Source organism: Haemorhous mexicanus, chromosome 5, assembly GCF_027477595.1.
Source record: "Haemorhous mexicanus isolate bHaeMex1 chromosome 5, bHaeMex1.pri, whole genome shotgun sequence".
NCBI lineage: Eukaryota > Metazoa > Chordata > Aves > Passeriformes > Fringillidae > Haemorhous > Haemorhous mexicanus.
The window spans coordinates 42424588-42439078 of record NC_082345.1 but is presented as its reverse complement, the minus strand read 5'-3'; the positions used below and the strand labels follow the sequence as shown (position 1 = coordinate 42439078).

Below are 14491 nucleotides of genomic sequence, written 5' to 3'. Positions count from 1 at the left end.
AGACTCCAATACTATGCCCTTAGTTGAGAAAGACTTTCAAAACCCCCATTCAATGCATTTGCTTGACCTGTCTTCAGAACTTCTCTCCACCTTCACAATGCTGTACTGCACAGTGGCCTCACCAAGAGGCACTAATGCCACAGGAGGAGAGGTGGCTCATGAACCAGGACAGCCTGACACAGCTGCGCCTTCACCAGCCTGGTCTTTCTTCCTGGTCTTGTACTGCCTCCTACTGATGCTGCTTTTTGTACAGTAAAGCTGTAAGACAAACCAGCTGAAAAAATGGGGAAGAGTATTTTCAGTGTGTCTTAGCTAACTGGTCCCCTAACTGATTTCACTACACAGTGCAGAAGTGCTCCAGGGCAGGAATGAGTTACCAGAAAAGCCCAGGAGTGGAACCATCAGTGCTGCCAGTTATTTTAGACATCTGAAATAATTCACTTTAAAAATCAAGTCCTACAGGTCAAAAAGGGCAGACCTTGTCATCTTCCTAAGAAACTGCCAACAATCTGCAGGACATTTAGCAATTTGCCAATGCAATTTTTATACTGCATGAATGCATGCACATCTTATGCACATAAACATTTCAATAAAATGACAGAATTTAATTCTTTCAGTGCTGGCTTTTCTGCATGTAGTTCAAAAGTACCTGCATTACTTCCTCTGCCTTCTGTATGTAGGTCCAGGAAGTACAGTTACCACAGCATTTTGCAGGTAGGTGGCAGAAAGTTGCAACTAAGCAGTTTCATAACAACACAACTACAGAATTTAAAAAAACCCAACCACAACTTTGACAGTGCCATTTAAGTTATACACTTTTAGACTTCCATCAGTTTGTTTAATCAATTATAACATTTTCTCCCTCAATCCCAACCTAAATAACATTTTTTATGTAAAGACCAATGAATTATGATATTATTAGAATGCTGCTTAGAAGCAGATCAGTTACTTCTTTGAAAAATCCCTTGGTGGAGTTTTAAAATATGTATTTCAGTCAAAACCAATTATGTTTAAATACATTTCTATTGGAAGGAAACATGGCTTTTTCCATCAACTCAAACAGAAACATGTTTTAGATTCAGCAGTATGAATCAAATACTCAAAGGCAGCTAAATAATTTGGTATTTCCATTCAAAAAAAAGAGCTGGTCAAAACAAATTCCTAATACAAAATTACAATATCCACATACAGTATCCCAGAAAGTACAATTTCCCTGCTGTATCCACGACTCAGCCTCTGGTTACATCCATGCTGCATGTTTAGCCAGGTTCCTGCTGTCTGTCTACAAGCAAGCTTTTAGCCTTGGGATTACAGATCCCACCCAAACAGCTCTCAAAAATATTTCCTGGCCCATAGAGAGCTCTGCCTCACCCGAGTGAGCTATGAAATTGTACGCAATACACTGGTACTAGACTAAGAGCTCTATTCCAGTAAAGACGGCATTTATTCCTTTCTTATCCTCCATTTCACCTCAAAAATCAAACAGGATGTCTTAAAATATCTGTAGTTTAAGTGAACATGTTTGAGTTTATCCCGGACACCATGAAGGAAATACCTCACACAGCCAGTATTGTTACAGGAAGGAAGCAACTTCTAAATAAAACATCAGTGCAGCATCTGCCATCTTTCACTTAAGATTCAAATTCTTAATCTGGTCACAAAAGTAGTTGACTAATAAATCTACACAACAAAGCTCAGGGTTAGGTCATAAAAGCCTGAATAAGCAAGACTATTCAGTTATGAAGGTAATTTTCTCTTACTGAGGAAGCAGCAGTGAAGCAGCCCTGGAGAGAGGACAGCGTAAGGTCAGTGCAGCAGTGGCAGGCTCGATGAAGATGAGGCAGATGATGGCTGTGCACCTAAAGAATAAACTGACTCTGAAGCTGTACATCTAAATAAGGGGACTTTGCCAGTTTAATCATCTCCACTCGGGAAAAGCAGCCTGCTTTCCCATCAGGAGCTGCTTGAAAGTCATCTGATTTACAAACAACATGTCAAAAATAGCACCGTGCTTACTTTACAGAAAAAAACAATTGTTTTTTCACACTTAAGCCCAAGAAGCTCCCCTCCTCAATTCCCCAAAGCATGTATTAAGCAAAATAAAGCCTACATTGTTAAAACAATAAATACATACAACCTGTCTGTTCATTCCATTCCATTCCTGGTTAAACACATTCATGAACAGTCTCCTCCACATTAATCAATTTTAAAGTAGTCCTAATCTACATGCTAACATTTAGATAAGTTTGATACCAAAATCTAGATCCATTTATCTAGTAAGACCAAAAAAAATGATAGTAGCAGCTGTTTTTATCAACTTAGCAGGGCTTTTATAAACTCAGTGGAAATATTTTTAAAATACAAAGTTACTAATAGCAGTTAATTTGGTAATATGTGACCTATATCTTACTAAGTCATTAACTGTCCATTTATACAAAAATAGAAGACACACTGGTTTTTTCCTTTAATGTTGTCGTAGTTTTTTATGTATCTTTCCCCTAATAATACCAATAAACACACAGGATTTTTCCAGAAAAACTTAATTTTTTATCACACTGAGCTCATCTTGCCAGATTTAAGCATACAACAACCTAGTATAATTAAAATAATCTTCTTTCCTATGCCCAAGTTATCACAATGGATACAAACCACAATTTGTGGACAATTACAGAACGTGGATCTCATCTGGCATGAAGCTGGACAAAGGTTATGCCCTCTACGCATGCCTGGTACTTGAAAAGGCAATATACTGCAGCATTGGTACTGTAATTATTTCCATCCTTGAAATGAGAGACATTTTAAAAACACAAGCTTTCAGGGCAACTAACCCTTGCATCTGTCATCACATGTTATTGCCAAGTAATATGCACCCAAATGTAGCTAATCACATAAATGGCATCTGTTACACAACCATGCAGTATTTTATCCTATGCACACCCTGTAAAGCAGGATAGGTAAGTACCATTTTGAAAGGAATAAAAGACTACTGAAAATACATATGGAAAGCAAAATTCTCATTTACTTTACTAAAACTTGGAAAAGATCTTAAATTAAACTGTTTTATTTCCATTTGGTGCATTTGTGTTCTCTCATTTTAATAATAAAAGAATCAGTTGTACTTTCACTTATTTAGTTCCTACAGTATTTCTGTTGCAGACAGCAATGAAATATTTTGTTGTTCTCTTTGTGAACTTATGTCAGACTGACACTTTCTCATTTTACCTGCAGAATTTTCATGAGGCCCTGGTGTTGTTTCAGCATAAAAATTTTGGAGTTACATATGAAAATATATTTTTGTTAATTATCAGACGTTAAAACCAACACAAGTCAGTGCAACAAATTTTACAGAAAGATTTAAAGGATACTGTGTGTTTACAGAATCCTTTGGTTATACTTACTAAAAGACAAGTTACACTGACAAATACCACAGTACAAAAACATTTGGTTTAATTACTTTTAGGATTTCCTTTAATTTTTTTGGTGCTTACAGTATAAAAGATGGAAGACCCTCACCACCCCAAGAAAACAGATAACCACACACAATTAGTCTATTCAAAGGCACTCAGCTTGCTTTTTAAATTTGGCAGACACCAAGCAGTAATTTCTTTCATAATTTTCTGGCCAAATAGTCTCTTCAAAAATTCATTCAACACAATAAATTATACACAGTGACCAAGCAAAAAATCTCATGAACTGATGTGGGAAATTTATTTTGTGTAATAAAATATTCATGATATTTACAAAACTGATTTTACCAGACGAGGCCTTTGGCCAATTTTGATTTTTTCTTCCCTTTAACACGCTGAGCCTTAAGCTTCTTTCTTTGCCTGGAATTCATCCATATTGGGTACTGTCCATGCTGGTCTAGAAGAGTTTTTTTGTTTCGCTTATTATCCAGCTCCATTTTGCAGTCATCTGAAAATTAAAGGTATTTTTAGTGAGTAAAATATCTGAATCAGCTTCACAGAAGCTATTTTGTTACTAGATTCCCCCAAATGATAAAAATATCCCTAGACACAACAGTATTTGTACACAGAGGACTCAAGGGTTTATAAACTGAAAGCACTTTCCAAACCAATGCAACTGCAACCCAGGAACCTCAACAGTTGACAGAAAATGTGCAATATTTTTCCTAAAGGCCATGTCTGGGCAAAGCATCTTATTCTTTCACCTGCAATCTGTTCCAATCCTGTGTCTAAGAACACTGTATATTCCATCATGGAAACATGCATGAAAACATAGGCTTACTGAAAGATATGCACAATTACACACTTTTTAGGATGTAATGTTTAAGATCTGCTCTAAAAATTTATTCTGAGTGGAAGATGAAGACAAGTAAAAAGAATAGTAAGGAGAAAAGGTGAAATATAATTACAGTAGTATCAGCCAACAATGTCACACTTGCCTCAAGGAGTGAGCATGACATCAGGTCTAACACATTTACAGGCACAAAGAGAGGATTAATCTCTACCATGAGGAAATCTGCCCAAGACATGGTCACTCCCAGGAACGGTGTCCCCAGCTGCCTAACACCCCACGAATGAACATCATGTCTCAGTGAAATAAGAAAGTGCAAAAGGAACAACACCTTGCTAAGTACTGACTGCAACTGTGCTCTGTAATTTCATCCCAACCTTGTTCCCAAACCATATGTGTGCAACTCAAGCCTTTACCACAAGTTTTATGGAGAGGAAAAAAGACTTTTATGTACTGCTTGTCTGATGTTGGGAGACAAAGCTCAAGGAAAAGACCAACATGCTGCTTCAACAGCTGAGGTTGATAAGCTACAGAAATCTGCACCAGAGATATGCTTATGGAACCCTAAATTGGGGGGCTTGCAAATACTTGCTATCAGGACGGGGGCCTGGCGGCAGAACCAAAAGCCTATCCAGCATGGCAGACCTTTATTATTTTTTTTCTTAAGAAGAAAAACTGGAAAAAAAAATCATAGTGTGTTGTAAACAATATCCTAAAGTAATATAGTAAGATATCTGTAATATATACCTATATACTTTCTTTGGCTGGAAAATTACTTATCTGTCTGCAGGAAGTACAAATTATGGGTGAAGTTTTTATCTACTTCAGTTCTTGTAACACTTGACAATGTGACCTCCTTTGTGCTCACACTTAGTCCTGAAAACTCCTCTCAAAGAAAACATCATTATTTTCACAAAACTTGTAGCTGTTTTGTGAAATGCGTATTTTCTTAGGTCTTTCTGAGACTGCTATCTCTCTGAAAAAACCAAGTGAAACTTGCCACCTGTAGAGAAGTTGCCAGCAGAGTTGAAAGGAGGTGCAAAAATAACAGATAGCCATGCATTTAGTCCAGAAACTAGGTTTAAAGCAATGATTTCTTCAACTTCAGCATCAGAAGTCTGACAGTGTTCCAAAACATTTTGGAAATTCAATTCTAACTAAACCTTAAAGAACAATTTTTACACTTGGTTTGTAGGACAAATCTGAACCATGGATAAAATTACAGCTTATACTTGATGCTAACCTTAATTAGACAAGTATCTTTTATATACCATTCCATTTCCATTGCCAGTAACAGAACGTCTTAAGTGGCACAAACTGGAGAATCAAAATAAGACTATGATTTAGTTTGGATGTCAGCTTTGGAAAGAGGAGGTGTCTTTCTGACTCCCATCCAGTACTCAGTTATTTAAAACCTTTGTTTCCCCTTCCTGGGCTACTTCCTTTACAGTTTACATTCGATTCCAGACACAAGGAGGAGGATGGCATTTTTTGTAGACACCTAATACCATCCACTCCTGCACCATGTGCAATGCAAAACTAATTACTATTCAGAAACTGGGCCCGTATTACTCCTACCCCAACTACTTTATGTTTAGCAGCCCCCTCAAATTAGGACAGTTTGGCAGCAAACATAATGCCGTGATTGGAACAACTGCTAAGCGGTGAATCCGCATTCACCTGAAGTTCTCAGAGATGTCTCCCCACACAATACATTACATACTTTACGTACTAAAACCAAACGTTAATAACCTTGTTCCGCGAGTGACCGGATGCAATATGGATGCCAGTGTTGCGAAATGACCAAAGTCAGTGTTTTAGCTTTAAAACACAGGCTTTCCGACTGCCTGTTCTCCTCCTGCAACAACCACACGGCTGATCCCGGCGGTGAAAGTCACAGCACCAGTCACAGCATCGCAGGCCCTCCGGCACCCGGGCCACCGCAGCAGGAAAAACCAGCCCGAGCCGCGCTCACCTCTCTGCTCCAGGACTTTCTCGGGGGGCAGCACGGTCGCCACCTCCTTGACCTCCTCCATGATGACATCCGCTTTGTTTCCCAGGATCTTCTTCAGCCTCTCCAGCTCCTTGGGCGCGTTCTTCTTCCTCTTCTCCGCCCGCATCTTCCTCCTCCACTTGCTCCTCAGGCTCTTCGCCATGTCCTTCGGGGAGGGAAGCGGGAGCGGTTCAGAGGGGGCCGCGCGCACACGGGAGGGGGGGTGGGGGGGGCGCGCCGCTCACCTGCCGCGCGCGAGGCCGCTACGCACACCCGCAGAAGGCCACGCGGCCCGCCCACGCATGCGCAAGCGGAGGCGCCCGTCCTCCCGCGGGGGTAGATGGGCTCTACCGTAAGTCTCCGAGCGAACGCGCGCAGCCGCATTCCTGCTTGCACCCGTGCGGGGCTGTGCCCAGACGCTGCTGCGCGGCCGGGGCGAGGCATAAAAGGATAAACGTGCTCCATCACAACGTTAAAAGCAAGGATTTATTCCTAGCTCCTGCCCCGCTGTTCTGAATGAAATCCTAAGGCAAAGGGGGAGATTATTACACTCGCTCAAACCCATTCGCAGTGGTAGCTGGACAGCCTGAAGGAAAGCGCACCCGATGCCAGTGTGGGGCAGGCAGGACGCGCACCTTTCCCAAGTACTGCATTCCTCGTCTCCCACCTCTCACTGACAGCACTGGCGAGCAGTAACAATCCCTTCTTGAACAGGAAGGAAGCCTTTCAAAACCGTTTGTACGCTGCCTGCCCCTCCACAGCGTGGGAAGCAGCCACAGTCACAGCGCCTCTACCCTGCCAGCACCGACCCGTCTGCGGCGCTCATTCTCAGCATCCCGAAGTTCTCCAGTCTCAGTTGCAAGAACAGACTAAAGGCTTTCCAATTTTTAGTGACACACACTGTGAGTTTTATTATACATAAGTTGATAAAATGCCATAATCAGTCTCCAAATGATTTTTCAGAACACTGAAAGATAGGCAATAAATAGTACTAAAATAAAGAATATTCCCTTTAATTGTTTTAACACCCTCACAGCTTCCATAGTGACAGCCCCTAACTAGGACAGAGTACCTCTGTCAGAGACAGCATTTCAATTTACCAAAAAAAAAAAAAAAAAAAAAATCTTAGTGAAACATTGCACAATGGTAAACTCATGCTACCCTTATGTGGTACAAAAACGAATTATCAATGCCAAATGAAACATTTTCAGCAGCTACCGAACAGCAGGGAAGCTTACTCTGAAGTAAACAGGAGTTGGCAAAATTTTAATCATTAATTACACTGCAAATTAAGTGATTAAAAAGGAGACTGTCATGAAGACAGCATGTTAACTACATAATATACATGGTCTGGAGAAGAGCTGTAGCTATGTAAAAAGCCATTTTTCCCCCTAAGGAGGGACCAATATTTATGGAATGCAAACATAATAAAAATTCAGTCTTTGGAAGGCAGAACTACTGAGTTTGCAGATCATCCATAAACTTAACTTTAATTGTGCTATAGTCAAACCACTCCACTTTTGACTATTTTTTATTAAATGCCTCCAGAAAACGCAGCAGGTGTAAGAACAGATTTATGATATCCAAGTAGAGATTGATTGCAGCCAGTATGTACTCTTCAGGGGACAACTTGTGCATCAGCAGATGAGTGTCATAAATAATAAATCCACAGAACAGAAGAGCTCCAGCAGCAGCAAACACCAACTCTATTGTCTCACTATAGAAAAACAGCTGGAGGCAGATAAAATATGAAAAAGATACTTGTGAATTTCATTTCTTTTATAATAATAAAATCCCTGAATAATGATTTGCCACATTTAAAACACAGTCTTTCTAGTGTTATGTACACAAAACCACAGTATTATGGTGATATTTCAATGCTCTTATTCCATAGACTCTCCAGTCACACAATCTCTGACTGAGTAAAAGTGCCTCCACTTAAGAGGGAGGAAGCTCTGGTCTCCAGAATACTAACAGCAGAACAACTAGAAAACCAAAATATAATTAAATCTCAGATGTCCTTCACATTCTCTTCATCAAGTACTGGATCTCAACTGACAAATTTTGCCAAACCCAAATACCCCTTTTATGTTGGCAAGAACAGCACCCAACAAAGATCTAAATTGAAAACGTGTGGTTAAATGATCACCAGCGTGATCTAGAACAGTAATGGATCTGGTTAACAATTTTCTTTCATTAAGCTATAGTGGGCTGGCCCAAACCTTTTAGTTACACTAGAAGTCAGTAAAAGGTCTGAGTGACCTGATCTTAGGGGAAGGTGTCCCTGCTTATGGCAGGGGGTTGGAATAGATGATCTTTAAGGTCCCTCCCAACCCACACCATTCTGTGATTCTGTGTATATGAAGTATCTTACCCTCAAGAAACCTGAGATGATTAAAATCCACAAACAAGCAAAGAGGCTGAAAGAAAATAAATTACACTTTAACCAACAATATACTTTCTTTTAGATTTAACTTAAAATATCCTCCTTTCTTCTAAAACCTCTTCACAATATATTTGGCAAGTAAATGTCCGGAATTTTTCTTAGATGCCAACTGTTTACTGGTCTCAGCAGTAAAAGTTTTGTAAAGCTGTCAAAAGTTATGTTCTAACTTTAATTTTTTAAAGATTTCAAACATCTGCCTTCTCTCTCAGTGACAAATCCACGTAAGCTAGTTTTCTAATTATTTTAAGATTCTTTATCAGTGAAAAGAATTTACCAAGGATCAGAACTGGGTAAAATGAATAATTTTAAATAAATAACCCTCACCATTCCCTTGAAGCAGGTTCTGTTGAGCTGTATTATATATATAATAATAATAATATAATAATATTCCTTATTATACCTGCAAAGCTTGGTTCAAGAAAGAAAAAAACCCAAAACCTTAACAACAACAACAACAACAAATCAATATGATAACATACCCTGCTCCAAATTTGCTGAAGTCTCTCTTTGACTGCAAGGTATATGCAGTCAATCCAAGAAATACAGCAGTAGTTAGAATAAAGGCTTGCAAGACGATGGAGACATCATAGAAACTCACTATAAACAGAAAAAGTAATCTGTCAATTAAAGAACTCTACACTAGGCATTTTTTGAGTTATCTTTTGAGGAAACAGAAATTTAAACTTAACTGTGAACAAAATTAAGTAAATTATGCCTGAACTTTTCATTTCAAATTCATGATCACAGGACTCAGGGATTGTGTACTGGCTAAGTTTGACAGTTTCTTTATAGTTGTAGCTTCTTAAATGAAAATAACAGGTCTTCCCTAGTAAGAATTATGAACACAGCAACAAAACAAAACAAAAAGATTTTAAGCACAGATAACAGAGACCTTGAAAAAAACTGTATGAATTTTTCACAATACTGAAACAAGGGGAAAATAAAGCAATCCCCTATAAAAGCTTGAAGTTTTGATTAGGGGACAGGAGGTGAAAAATAATAGAAACATGTGTAACCTTTTTCTTCCCTCCTTCCTCCTTTATCTTTCCTTTCCCCAAATCAGGGTATCATAGGCCACAATGAAAAGGTTTCATCTTATACTGCAAGGTATAGTTCTAGGTGATGCCATGATGTGACTGCACACTGCCTCATGTCAACCCTGACCACGAAGCACAATTCTCCAAACTCTACCCTCTAACGAGACTGAGGGGGCAGGTAGGACTATTTCGACTTGAAGATCAGCTCTGCTAAGAGCTGAACATTATGAAAGAGAACATTTTCAGCTATACTGAAAGAATGGATTTCCTCAACTCATTTCTCACTTCAGGTTTATACAGTTTAATTTCTGAATCAGAATTCAGTTTTCTCCCTTGATTTCCTGGTTTTGCTGAACTCCTTCACTGTCACTGAAATTTTCAAACAGGATTCGTTATCATTTTAGTCACATCTAGAAAACCCTAATGGCAATTAATACAATATAATGGATTAATTTTCCAAATTCTTTATGGAATCAGACAATAGGATGACTTCTATTTACCTGTAATGGCAACTGTCAGTGCTTCCAGTAGTGTCTACAAAAAGCAAATCCAAAAAAATAGAAAGGTAAGAAAAAAAAAAATCAAACCATTAAACATTAGGTCTCCTGTTAAATCTTTGTGTATAAAAATATGTTTAATTTTCAACAAGAAAAGGCAATCACAATGTCCTTCTGGGCTGGAAGTTGTGTTACATTAAAAAAGTACAATACAAAGTGAAAATGAGTGAGAGACTGTCCCTACAGAAAAATGTCACTTACATTTTCTACTGCACAGCATTTATATGACACTTCTTACAAACTGCTGTTTTTAAGGGACTATAAAAGTAATACATTTGTAGTATCTTGTTGGACAGCTGTCTAACACAGTGTCTGCATCAGTTTCCTTTCCACACTTACCCTTTAAATAATCTGTTTACTTACACAGCAAAGCTGTCTTTTTGTTTTATCACAAATACAATTTAGGCAACTCTTAAAACATCAAATTTTAATTGAGCTACTGTGACTTTGTTTCAGAAGACTGATTTGCTACATAATGCAAAATATCCAAGAGCAACTGTAAGCCTGGAGCCACATACTCAAAACATCAGGCAGAAGACTAAAATTTGAGGACAGCTCTGACAGATCGGCCTGTGCTGGAAACATGCTCGGAATTTAGCATCAAAACCACAACAACTGGAGGAATAAATAATATGGCTGGTTTGGGTCTCTGCTGAAGGCTGTCCATTAAACAATTGAGGTAACAGGAATACCTCCTCCTTTCCTACTGAGCAGTTGCATAGAAAAAATTCCTGACATCAACAGAACAATGAGAGCAGATAGATTTCTACATACACGCAATAACCCTTGCTCAAACTGGTCCCAAGTTCTAACACTCTTTCTAAAAAGATGCTGAAAGAAACCAGAAGTGCCTGCTATCTAGGAACAACCTGTGGACAGAATCTCCAAAAAGTAACTCAGCCCTTCATAAATATATAGGATGTCTTTCAAGGAATACAAGAAAAACAATGACATACCTCTAGTTTCAAGGAATTAATTACAATGCAAGATATTCAAGGGACTATTACATTGAATTAATTAATCAATTAATAATTTAACTTATTTAAACACTTACAAATCCAAAGAGCAGGTATAAATTAACAGGGTGCTGGTGTCTGTAGAGGGTCAGTGCCACAATTACAGCCAGAGATCCAAACCCAGATATCAAAAGCAAGGCAGGCCTGTAAAATTCCATATTAAAAAAAAAAAAAAAAATCAAACTTAAATATCTGTAAGAACTATGGAACAGTTTATATAAATTCAAATTTTTAAGTGATTATCTAGGAAAAGATATCCTAAGTAAATGTAATGCAAGTTTACAATAAAACTGTTTAAAACATATTATTACAGATAATCAGTTAAAAATAGTACAGTCACAAGTAAAGACAACTTTTTCATACTAAAGCTTAAGATAGCCCAGTAATCCATGACCTAGAAATGAGCACATACAAAGAAGAAAATCCATCCATACAAAGTAAGAGCATTAAAGTATTTGTACTGTTTTGCCTGTTCTGAACACCATATTCAGAGAACTATTTTTCATAAGCACCTGAATGCAACAAACATGGGCACTAACTGCACCAAAGAAAATCAGTAGTAATCACTAAGTGTTTCTAAATCATTCAAGTAGCCCTCCAAGGAAAATGGGGCCAACATGCAACACAAAATCTCAACAGTTCCAAGCAAGCAGGACAATTTAAAATTATCAGCTTTAGGTAGAAAACTGTAGTTTTACAGCTACTGTTGTATACACTATAGGTTATACAGAAACTGAAACTTTCATGCAGTGTTTAATCCTCCTTTATATTTGGGCTTTAAAGTGAAAGTAGAAGTCCAAAAGTGCGCTTAGAGGAAAAGAGAAACTAGACTCAGTGCTCTCCTCCTTTCCCAGCTGTTCTTTTTCCTGGCCTCTTCACCACAGTTTGCATTCTGAGACTTACTTTATCATGAAAATCTGAGAGGCAAAATGAAGCACACCCACAGGAATTTAAGCAAACTAATTCTTTTGGGGGAATGGGGAGGGGGTAAGGGGAAAAATAAGATGGGAGAGGGAGGAAGAGAAATAAGACAATCTGCTTTTTGAACAGGTATCTATAAACAACAGCATTCTAAAGAGATTCTAAAAGTATTTAGACTGTAAAACAAGAAATGTCAGTTATTGAGATGTTCTGCAACTCATGTAAAAGTTTGCATAGCACAAATATTGAAATGAGCACTATTAATAAAGCATTGATTAAAATAAACAACAACACAACAAAACAGATAATAATAGTTTTCATAGTAAACCAAGGAGAAAAATGTCAGAGAAGAAAAGTTACTCCCTAATAAGTTAAAAAGTATCTATGACAGCAACAAAAACACAGGCTATAAAAAGGATTAGGAAGATTGAAGTGTAACAACAAGTTACATAATTTATACCTAACACATGCTAAACAGATGCATTTCACCTTAGAATTTACCTCTCATGAACAAATGCCTGCATGCCAGTAGAGTATAGGAAAACTGCAGATGTGACTGTGGTCAATAGAACTTGAACAGAAAGAATGCTGTAGACCTTTCGGAGAAACGCTGGAAAATAAACATGAAACCACTTTTCACTTACACTTTCAAAGTTCAAATCAGATACTGTACAGATACAGTAAATCAGATACAAGTTTTCATTTTCATAATAAAGTCATACTGAAAAAGAACAGAAGAAAGTCATAAAAAAGCCATTTTACTTTAAAAACCTGACACAGTATTACAGCAAAATTGCATTTATTCCTGGACATCATTATTTAACTATTAACAATGATGACAAAAGAAATATAGAAAACACTTGCAAGGAATTTACTTTGGATCAGTTTAAGACCTATGTACACCCACTCTCACTATACAGAGAGCACACCTTCTCCATCATGTTACTGGTGCTTAATGGACCTAACTGACAGAGGATTAACATGGAAGGCATGCCAAATGCTTCCGTGGAAGAAACAAAAGTTCTAAAACCTCACAGAAGAAATTCCAATCCTTCAGTCTTATGGTTAAACTTCTGTAATTACAGTCACTAATTCTAGTATGCATGAATCACAGGATGAGTACGGTTGGAATACACCTGTGAGAGCGCTGAGTCCAACCTATGGCCGAAGAGCGCCGTGTCACACAGACCATGGCACCAACTGCCACGTCCAGGCTTTCCCTCAACACCGCCGGGGAGGTGCGTCTCTGCAGGGACTGCGCATCTCATGTGTCATGTTTGGACTTCAAAACTCATCGCTGAACAAAACCAAGTCTGAATCTCCACAGAGTACCGGGTACACGGGGCAACCCCTCTCAGATCACCTACCCCCTTCATGGTTAAACGACAAAGCCTTCGCCGGCCGCGGCCCCTCACCCTTGAGGCCTAACCTGGACTAAACAGCGCCCTGGCTCCGCACTCACAGCGTTTGGCCAGGTTAAAACACTGCGCGGAGCCCGAGTGCGGCTCAAGGCCACAGGTGACCGGGGTGTCACAGGAGCACCTGTGGGGAGCGCAGGGCGCCGCGTCCCCTCACCGCCCCGCCACTGGGGGCAACGGGACCTCTCCGCAAGCGCTTGGGTGGCTGAGGCGGGGCCGTGCGGCTCTCCCACTCATCCGCAGTCCTTACCCATGCGGATGTGGACGCTGGCCGAGGCCACGTTGCTGCCATAGTTGAAGTCATCCTCGATGGAGCTCCGCGGGTAGCGCTGCTCCGCCGCCATGGCCGCCACGGCAGCCGCTGTCTCCTCTTCCGGGGGGCGCGGCCGCGCTGCGCAGCGCCGAGCAGGGCGCCCTGCCGAGCGGCCGAGCGCATCGATCGCGGCCGCCGCCGCCGCCGCGTTACGCAGCTCCGAGCAGGGTGCCACGCCGAGCGGCCGAGCGCGTCGATCGCTGGTGCTGCCTTTGTGGCGGGAGCTGCGTGCGGCCCGTGGGCAATTGAGCTCCGAAGGGCCTGGGGGGAACTTCCAGGGCCTGGAAAAACCAGGCCCTTTGGCTGCTCTTCGCCTCAGCTGCGCTCCGCCTGCCCTCCGCACGGTGCTGCAGCGGGCAGCGGCTGTGCACAGCTGCACACGGTGCCGGTTCAGCGGTGCCTGAGGGAGCGGCGGCGGGGCTGATGCTCCCGTCCGCCTGTGTCCCGCAGGGATGAGCTTCACTTCCAGAAACCTTTCATGCAAAGCAGAATTTTACCTTGGCCTTCTCCTAGCTTCGTGTCCCGTCCTTCAA

The 14491-nt window shown here is 40.2% G+C and overlaps 2 protein-coding genes across 2 annotated transcripts; both read right to left on the bottom strand.

The window, feature by feature from the left end:
• Positions 1-3684: 3684 nt before the first annotated feature.
• LLPH (LLP homolog, long-term synaptic facilitation factor) lies at positions 3685-6627 on the bottom strand. The gene is made up of 3 exons (XM_059846963.1): positions 6496-6627; positions 6233-6416; positions 3685-3915 (listed from the first exon to the last, which is right to left on the bottom strand). The coding sequence occupies exons 2-3, from the start codon at positions 6411-6413 to the stop codon at positions 3752-3754; spliced, it is 345 nt and encodes a 114-aa protein (XP_059702946.1). The 5' UTR covers positions 6414-6416; positions 6496-6627; the 3' UTR covers positions 3685-3751.
• A 507-nt stretch (positions 6628-7134) lies between these two features.
• On the bottom strand, positions 7135-14054 carry TMBIM4 (transmembrane BAX inhibitor motif containing 4). The gene is made up of 7 exons (XM_059846962.1): positions 13896-14054; positions 12729-12837; positions 11345-11450; positions 10234-10267; positions 9176-9293; positions 8625-8670; positions 7135-7981 (listed from the first exon to the last, which is right to left on the bottom strand). The coding sequence occupies exons 1-7, from the start codon at positions 13987-13989 to the stop codon at positions 7775-7777; spliced, it is 714 nt and encodes a 237-aa protein (XP_059702945.1). The 5' UTR covers positions 13990-14054; the 3' UTR covers positions 7135-7774.
• Between the last annotated feature and the right edge of the window lie 437 nt (positions 14055-14491).